The 9,767-nt window shown below is 39.6% G+C and overlaps 1 protein-coding gene across 3 annotated transcripts in view; it reads left to right on the top strand.

Moving 5' to 3' along the window:
• Positions 1-9,168, top strand: part of LOC137977628 (collagen triple helix repeat-containing protein 1-like) — a 28,510-nt gene extending 19,342 nt beyond the window's left edge. The window contains exons 1-5 of one of the 3 annotated variants that reach the window (XM_068824912.1): positions 3,465-3,634; positions 4,541-4,590; positions 6,902-7,017; positions 7,950-8,339; positions 8,589-9,168. In XM_068824912.1, the coding sequence (XP_068681013.1) occupies positions 6,907-7,017; positions 7,950-8,339; positions 8,589-8,948 (861 nt within the window). In that variant the 5' untranslated portion in view covers positions 3,465-3,634; positions 4,541-4,590; positions 6,902-6,906 and the 3' untranslated portion in view covers positions 8,949-9,168. Of the gene's footprint in view, positions 1-3,464; positions 3,635-4,540; positions 4,591-6,081; positions 6,182-6,901; positions 7,018-7,949; positions 8,340-8,588 lie in introns of those variants that run through there. The other 2 variants (XM_068824913.1, XM_068824911.1) reach the window with 2 other exon arrangements.
• Positions 9,169-9,767: the final 599 nt, after the last annotated feature.

The raw sequence follows: 9,767 nt of genomic DNA, 5'->3' as shown, positions 1-9,767 counted from the left end.
GAGGGGATCGACTTGCTTGAATGACTCGATGAAGTTGTCTGATTTTATTGAAAAGAGTGATGCAAAATGATGAACTAAAGGAAAAAAAAAACGGGAAAACTCAGAGTTCCAAATGTAATGCCCCGAGATTTTAATAAATTCTACTAAAATTAAACTTTTTCTGTCTCAAAATGTGACTAGTAAGGCAAAACGGATCGTAAGATAAAATATTTTTTCATGACTGATTAATAAGTCCTTGGTACTTGAATAATTGGCCAACCTCGAATTTTCCATATCTGCATCAGAGAACAGGGAGGAAATGCGGAACTAAAACAGGTGTCTTCGACTTTTGGCAGAGTGTAAATTTCAACCTGTCGTTTGCCGTAAACGCAATTATGGATGCTTCTAGTGTAAAGAAATAGTCCTTAGGCGTTTACATGATCAAGGTTTAACTGTGTATCAATGCGACTATGGTCAGATATAAGCACGTGGCTGAGTGCGGTTTCCTTACGGTTTTCCTCAGTTTTATGCTCTTGTCAAAACTAAAGAAGTGCTTTCTTTTCCTCAATCTCCTTGCAATATTTTGTGCTTGAGAGCTCGTTTGCAAAAAAATCCGTATTCTAGTGCTAGGAGAATGACCCAGAATGACTTTGTGATAATTTAACCGCAGAGGGTCTTGCATCGTTTGGGTTTAGTGTCGGCAGTGCGAGGGACCTCCAACGAATAATTTCGGTAAAAATCTCTTCAAGGCAAAGGTTTAACTTGCCAAAGGTTTTTGAAACTGAATTTTGAGTGAGACTAAGATTCTTGGAACTCAACCTATTTGAAGCAGATTTAATGTTCAACACGCAGAACGCTCAGTGAATACCAAACATCTTCCGCACTAAATATGTTTGTATTAAAAAAGGTAAACTAGCATTTTAGGAAAGAAAAAAATTAGCTTATGAATTCGGCATGTCAGTTTCCAGTCCTAAAAGATTTTTGTACTTTTTATTGAAAAGTCTGAATAGATACTTTCGGTTCCCTTAGCTTTTTAAAATGCACCCAAACATTGTTAAAAGACATCAAATATATTGCAACGAGCAATTTACGTTGTTATTGGGTGTATCTGAGGTTTGAGGAGACGGCTGAAGCATATTAGAGAGCTTTAGGACGAGGACGAGAACGAGTACGAGATTTGACTGCCCATTTTTAGCGAAAATACTTCGAAGATTTATAACTCGGACGATTAATCTTGCTCTTTGTTAGCAGTGTAGGTTGCTCACTTATTCTTATTACTAGTAACTGAGCCTTTTTGCTAATCGAAAAATAGCAAAACTGCTACCGTGTTGTTGACATGTTTTGACACGACGACATTTTTACAAAAAATAGTGCTGAAAAGACGACAGTATCACGTTTACGTTTTCCCCGCCAAAATGACGTTAGTTTGCGCGTTCTCCCTGTTGTTCTATGAGAAAATCTCGTACTCGTAGTCGTTCTCATCCTAGAATCTAAAGCTCTCTATTGCCGCTACTACCGTACCTAATTTCTTGAAAGAGGGAAGTTCAGTGCAGTATTGAGAACGTCACTTCGAAGAATAACTTGGCACTTCCGTATGTAACTATTCCATCGCCTTCCTTGAATCATGGTATGAAAGGTTTTGAACTAAAGAAAACAAAATGATAAACGATTCGTCGTTTTGTGCTTTCGTTGTCGTCAAATTAGGTCATTTTACATTGTTTTGCAGATTATACTGGCAAATTAATTTTCTAAATTATGCGTGCCTCAAGAGCACACAGTTATCATCATTGTGTCCTGTTATTTTTCAGGGGCACCCAAGAGAACATTCCGCGAAATATCTCGGTGTTCCGAGGAACTATAACCTACAAGTTTCTAATCCTCTGCCTGGCGATCTCCTAGACTTCTCGAGATTTGTCGAAGACAATCAAGTTACTGGAACGTCATCTAAAAGCTTCTAAAAAGATTCGCAACCAGAGGAAATGGTTCTTTACGTTTTCGGAAGGGCTATTTTCACCATTTTTGGCTCTCAAAAGGGTCAGATAGCATTTTCGAGAAGCAAGTACTGCAGTTATTGGGGAAGTTCGCGGAAGGTAACTTTCAGCTATCAATTTCTAAAAGAAAGATGATTTTATTTCCTGAAATATTCTCGGCGGGCACTTCGGTTTTCGGCTAGCAAGGCCGAACAGATCAAAGTCTTTTAGCTGATAAATATACGTCTTAAAAATGCAGTTATCCCATGAAGGAACTCAGAAATCTCCTTCTAAGAGGTAAAGTTAAAATTCGTCGTTGGGTGCCCCTAATTGTTGTCGTTACGTAGTCGTTATCGATGCTAAAACGCCCTGAATATTCAATTGCATTTTGCTTAAACGAGATAAAGATGACAAAAATTAAAAGCAAGAGAGGGTTGTGCTTATTATTTTAGTTCCGAGGAACTATAACCTACAAGTTTCTAATCCTCTGCCTGGCGATCTCCTAGACTTCTCGAGATTTGTCGAAGACAATCAAGTTACTGGAACGTCATCTAAAAGCTTCTAAAAAGATTCGCAACCAGAGGAAATGGTTCTTTACGTTTTCGGAAGGGCTATTTTCACCATTTTTGGCTCTCAAAAAGGTCAGATAGCATTTTCGAGAAGCAAGTACTGCAGTTATTGGGGAAGTTCGCGGAAGGTAACTTTCAGCTATCAATTTCTAAAAGAAAGATGATTTTATTTCCTGAAATATTCTCGGCGGGCACTTCGGTTTTCGGCTAGCAAGGCCGAACAGATCAAAGTCTTTTAGCTGATAAATATACGTCTTAAAAATGCAGTTATCCCATGAAGGAACTCAGAAATCTCCTTCTAAGAGGTAAAGTTAAAATTCGTCGTTGGGTGCCCCTAATTGTTGTCGTTACGTAGTCGTTATCGATACTAAAACGCCCTGAATATTCAATTGCATTTTGCTTATACGAGATAAAGATGACAAAAATTAAAGCAAGAGAGGGTTGTGCTTATTATTTTGGTTAACTCGAGATCATGCTCTGGAGTTTCTACTGTAAACAATCAGAACAATTTTTTTAGGAATAAATTAAACAAGAATTTACACGGGACAAATCAATACAGCTCACCGTTTCTTCAGTCATCATTTGATCGAAATGCTGTCATCAGTTAATTTAAAATAATCCAAACTTTGCTTCGATAAAGTAACCAAACCGTTGCCCTCTGAATAGGCCAAAAATTATTAGCAGTAATATAATTGAACTGTGTTCAAATAATCAAAGCCAATAAATTAAAGCAAGTCGCTGAAACTCTGAAAAATTGACAAGGATGGAATAATGATCGAAGTGTGACGCGGATATTTCACAGAAGAGCACTGTGATCGAACAATTAATGTTTAGCAGTACTCGGTTTGCGAAACTGTATTGCAAATTAAGATCAGCGGACCATAACGACCAAAACTACTACGCATCTCGGACATTGATCTTCTCTCTCCTTTTCTCGGAGGTGAAAAAGAACTTAGGTGGTTAACTCCGAATTGCCCAATCAGAACGCGTTTAACGCACTCCATACACTACAGAGTAGCAAGTGATTACGTTGTACTGAGGAAAAGATCTCATGGATATACAAGCTGCACTGGATTACAAATGAAGGCACGATGGTCTATCACGGACTGCACAATGGTTAGTTTCGTCCTCTATTTGATAAACTAGACCTGCTCATTTTAAAATGTTTGCATAAGACAGATTCTTATGTAAAGAGGGTCTAAATGCCGGAGAAATATTATCGCTCTATGCAGGTTCTCATATTTTTTTGCTGCGGGCTTAAAGAGAGTTAATTTGAAACTGGCAACATTACATTCTGATTTTATCCATTGATGTTTGAATATTTGAATATTTAAGGAGGGACTTTAGATTGTTTTGCCGACTAGAAATAGCAACTTGAAAAACGGTGATCATGCAGCGTGATTACAAGCCTTCGAAAGAAGAATTATTTCGCTTCGGAGGAAATCGAATTGACTTGATTCTTAATAAACTCTCCTCAACTGAGTAACCCAAGCTCACGTCGACTCCGCATCGTGAATCTCTTTCCCATCAGGTAATTGTCTTGATGTGACTTTATCTTGCTCGATAAGTGATCAAACACGAATATACAGATCGAATTAAAGCTTTTGCGGCTCGCTCTCCCTTCACAACGTTGTTTGCACGCACCGTGACGTTTCTGAGCCCATTTGGTAAAACAACTGTCATTGTGGGAGGGCAAGGTATTGGAAAGTGTTTCAACAATTTTGTTTGAGGCTTTATCTTGCTTTTAGGTTCGAGTTATCGCCGACAGTCGATCGTATTTCTCACAAGAATCTGTCTTTTCAGATGCAAACCGCACAAAGGAAACAAGTTCTTAAGCTAATAATTAACAGCCATTTGGATGGTTTCATTTTAAATTTAATTACAAGGTGACTGCAATGAACAAGGAACCGATCATCGGGGTCTCAATTTGACCCAAGAGCCGAACTGTTCTTGTCCCTTTGCAAATTTATCAATTACTCATTTTTCGAAAAATCTGTCTTTACTACTTCTTTTTCATTTCAGCTCCGCCGGGTTTTGCGCTGAGACAAGTGTTGTGCGGCGTTACTTAAAAGGTAAACAGTAGTTTGTTTTTAACTTCCCGTTTTTGAAATTTCTTTGGTTGTGATTGACTTTAAGTATTAATTACCTTTAAAAAACAACCAAAGAAATTGTTCATATGAAAATACGAATGATAGTGTAAAGGAGGTAGCCTCAGCAGTGGAAATATGGACAAATTGTACAGTTGTGTACAGTGGGATATCCAGTTCTCGATTTCCTACTTTCCGGTAAAACTGACGAGTCGATTTCAGCAGGTTTGATTTCCTTTTTAATTAAAAAAAAAAAAAAAACATTGCAATTTGATGGTATTTCCCCAAAGAAATTATTTTTAGAAACAAAATTCCGAAGAAAATTGTATGGTTTATGTTCAATTAAGAAAACACGTTAAAATCAGTTGCGACTTGTGCCCAACGGGATAGTTGAGCTGACAAAAGGAAACAAAAATTAAAAAGAAACGTTTCTTGTTCAACATATAAAAATGTGACTTCACTTCAGATTATTTATTAAATTGTAGAGAGGATCATGTACCAGTTCTGTGTTGAATATGACATTTTTTGCCATTGCAATGTTAAAATAGTGGAAGATGCTGGTATGTAAGCTTTTCGTATCCGCAATTCTATTCTTGGTAGGTAGCGTAACTGGCCACCAAAACTGAAAACAGGCGAAACAGCAAACTTCAGTTTATAGTGTTTTTTGCGTCAAAAAGATTTAATTTTGCAAAATATCTGCTATTTGGATTCCAAAGCGACACAAACCGCAGTGGCTCACTTCAATTCCAAGTCACGACAAAGCAAGAAAAAAATGCACGAGAAGACGGCTGGATTCTATTGGAGGACTGAATCTACGGTGACTCAAACATCACCGACCAGTAAGAAAATTAATTGCGAAAGATTATGCGTGTGTGTTGAGTCCAGCACCCAAACTTGTGCCAACGCGAATTTTTCTTGAATCTCACAAAGGAAGTGGAAGAGATTCAGCTAGCTTATTATTATTTTTTGATGGAAGAGTGAGAACAACAACAAACGGTAACATGAATTTCGTAACTTTGTTGGTGATAGGAGTGGTCTTGCAAATTGCTCTTTCAAATCTAAAGACCTGACTATTTCCTCTATTTTTGGTGAACATCTTAACCTTTCTAGATCGCTACTGAGTAAACGGAGTTACGCATAAAGTAAGTGACCCATTTTAATAACTCTCTACTGAATGAAATGAATCAGTCAATTTTCAATTTAATATAATTCAGTATTGATTCAAAATCTTAAGAGAGCGAAGTGCGCTTGTTCCAAAATAATTTTCCAGCAGTAAAGTTTCCAATACATAGGCATTCAGCATCGCGATCACATGTCCGCTGTTTCATACATTAGTCTGTCTGAACCAAATAACAGCTTTTATTTTAGTTGGCAAAAGTTCTCTTTCTCTTAGATCACGTAAAGTGCATAGGCGGGTCGGATTTACTTGGGAAACAACATCTTGCTTTCGCAATAGCTCTTGACAACTAGAAGAGCATAAAATGTCGTGTGAAATCTACTAGCAAATCATATGTTCTCAACATCCTCACAAGCGTTAGGAAGCTACGAGGCAGTTTGTAGGAGAAAACAGTTGGAGGTATTAATGGGATTTATTATTTGTTTTTCTTCTTTGCATCTACTGTTGCTTCAGGGGAATGAAGTATTTTATTCACGATTTGAAGAATAGTCTTCATCTAAAGTCAGAATAAATTCCTGTTACATTTTTTAAAAGTTAGCTGTTAGTAGTCCTCTATGCTTTCTTACGGTTCGGTTACCCGTTGTAAATTCTATTACACATATAACTTTAAGATATAAACATTTTACCTTTTATCCTTATCATTATCGTGATAACTACCGATTAGCGATCAAAAGTCGCATTTTACCATTCGTTTTTGGTTTAACAGTGTTTGGCAAACACTTAACAGTAACACTGTTGCTTTTTCATAGAATTTTATTTCCTGTACATTTAGAGGGTTATCAAATTCCCTGGGCGCGTTTTCAAACAATTAAAAGAAATAGAGACATAACTTTAGATGGAAACTTGTTAGTTACGATCGTAGGGTAAGCTTGAAATCCAGCGAATACTTTCCTTAAATTCTGGACCTCACTAGCGACGCAAGGATAAGCACTAGAAACTTGCGCAAGAGTTTCTTTTTGTGTTGGTTGCCTTGCTGATTCCATGGCGGTTCATCGACTATATTGCCAGGCTCGATAGTTTTCTTTTTCATCATCTCAAGGTTTTTATTCTGTTACCAGTTGATTCTGCCTTTCCTATTTGCGAATACACTAAATAAATTAATAGGCACAACATTTCCAGGTTGAATGATGACGAAACATTGCATGATCACACCGCTGACCACAACAATGTGTGCACTGATGCTACTTGTGCCCGCTCTGTGTTCTGCGAATGGAAAGAGCAGCACCAATAACAATGTGAGTGTAGTTAACATCCCCTTGTCAACGAATCGAGAGATGCGTTTTTTGTATCTAAAAGTATTCTTCCATATGCTCCTTAATTAAGGGTGGATTATGGTACATGCCAGGAACTCATCAAGTTGAGCCCCTATCTCCACTAATTCCTTGAGTCAACCCTTTCCGGAGTAAATTTACTTTTAAGAACATGTTTCTCCCCATGAAAGTATCATATTTTCCTTGACGCTGAGATAGCTCTGTTTTGATTGACTGTTAAAACAGTGGGCGTGCTGAATCTCCCAAGGGAGGCGTTCTATAAATAAATCTACTCGGGAAAGAATTGACTCCTTGGCCAAGTATGGGAGACAGAGGCCCCTCTTGAAGAGTTCCTGACACGCTGATTCGCATTGACGGAGGAAAACATCCTTGGAGCAGTTTAGAGAACTAGCACGAACTCAACCCACTTATGGCAACAATACGCCATCCCTGCTCTCCTCGAGACCACCACACTGCGTATTCCCTGTGGGTCACCCAATCTAGTATTACATGACTTACCTTCGATGATTACATGGGTGTTATCTTGTAAGCCTTGTCACCATGAACCCTTCGAAAACTTTCAGTTTTCCGACAGAGCAATTACTTTCTTAATTAATTTTATTTCTGAGAAATTTGTCATCAATTCGGAAAAACTTTCTGACGCTCAACTCTTCATCAGTTAAGCTGGAATTATAATTGAACTGAGGGCGAACAGGCAATGTCATGATTCCTCGGCTTGCTCCTTATTCTAAAACTTCTGAAAACACCGATTAAGGGGCAAATTGAGTTTAAATTTGTGTAACGAGGGTACCATGATGTTGCATAAGGATTTAGAGCTTGACCTACTACACAGTTAATGGTTGCGAAAATAAAAGTGAAATAGAGGAACATGATCCCTCTTAACTGTCTCAATTTAGAGCACTCCTCAACAGACGTCGCCAAATGGATTCTGTGCTGACGCTGCCTATTTCTGCGCACCGGGAATCCCAGGTATCCCAGGAAGCCCTGGTTCCGCGGGATCAGTAGGAGCTGCGGGATCACCTGGCAGTCATGGACCTGAAGGACCTATGGGCCCACGAGGGATCAAAGGCGAAGAAGGTGCTCGAGGGCGTCCAGGCCTACCAGGGTCCAAGGGGCCTCAGGGAGCATCTGGAAAAGCAGGCCCACGAGGAAGCAAAGGTGAAGCAGGAAGCGAAGGTCCTCCTGGTCCCGCAGGTCCCAAAGGAGCTGTAGGATCTTTCGTGCGTAACTGGAAACAGTGCGTTTTTAAGAACCTGGCTGATGGCAGGGATAATGGCTTAATAAAGGTAAATAGTCACGGATTTGTCAGAACGGGCGTCACTAAAAACAACTGTGCCAAGGGTATAAATCTCTTTTGTCTAACGATGTGGTGTTGTAGATCGCGGCGTATCAATCAGGTAATTTGATTGATTCCTGGCCGTACGTTTCGCACCCAATGGTTTTCATTAGTCAAGCAAACCATATATCGAGGATATAGTTTACTGAATTTCAATTTAATGTTTTCGGTATTTTTCTTTCCTGGTCAATTTTCACAGGAATGTGTTTTCAACAAGACATCTGCAAACACTGGACTCCGAGTCTTCTTCAATGGAGCTCTTCGAATCTACAATTGCCATGCTTGCTGCAAACGATGGTATTTCACTTTCAATGGCGCAGAGTGCTCAAATCCAGCAGCCATTGATGGAGTCGTGTACATGAATCAAGGGAATGGAGGCAGGAAGGATTTGCACCGTGTACGGCAAATAGAAGGGGTCTGTGAAAAAGTCCTCCAGGGCACTGTGCGAGTGGGATTCTGGGTCGGTAATTGTGCTGGTTATGGAGCCGCTGATGCGTACACAGGCTGGAATTCGGTGTCCAGGATTTATGTGGAAGAATTACCTCCCCCACAGGCGTAAAATGGACCTTTTTGGTTTTCTTGCTTAGTTTAAGGGTACAAAGTAATGGCTGGCTGAAGATTCGATAAATCATCAAAATCGTAGTATTATTTAGCAGAAATATGCACCAGGCAAGGAAAGCTATAAACGCTTAAAACGCGGTGTAGTTCGCAAAGCTGATTTCCCCTGACGGTGGCATTGTAAAACAAATCATGTTTACATTAAAGGAGGTAACGATAAAGGGATCACAATTGAATCGAGTAGTAGCTCATGTCACGGGGCCACTTATTAACTTCCATCTCTCTCCTTGGAATTATCTCTCTCTCTGACAGCTTTCCCTGAAAATATTATGCCCCTTAGCCAATCAACGGACAAGGACTCTATTTACGTCACACAAATGAAACATGCGGGGAAATGAATCTAAAAACAACTAGCCCTGCGACAAATTATCACTCAAGTGCGGAAGTTGGGGGGGGGGGGGGGGACGACAACATGTTCAACGGTGGGGTAGTTGGTTGAGCACCGGCACCGGGCTGCCATGGGAGGTCGTGAGTTCAACTCAGGCCAGACCAACACTCAGGGTCTTTAAATAACTGAGGAGAAAGTGCTTCCTTTGTAATTACATCCACAAATGGTTAGACTTCCAAGTCTTCTCGGATGAGGACGATAAACCGTAGGCCCCGTCTCACAACCCTTCAATGTTCATCATCCTGTGGGACGTAAAAGAACTCACACACTGTTCGCAAAGAGTAGACCATGTAGTTCTTGGTGTTGTGGTCTGTCTTCTGTGGTGTATCATGTTTGGAAGAGTAAAGGGTCGGAGATACTAGCTACATCAAG

Source organism: Montipora foliosa, chromosome 11, assembly GCF_036669935.1.
Source record: "Montipora foliosa isolate CH-2021 chromosome 11, ASM3666993v2, whole genome shotgun sequence".
NCBI lineage: Eukaryota > Metazoa > Cnidaria > Anthozoa > Scleractinia > Acroporidae > Montipora > Montipora foliosa.
Note: the sequence above shows the minus strand (reverse complement) of the source record. Positions and strands in the feature narration are given on the sequence as shown.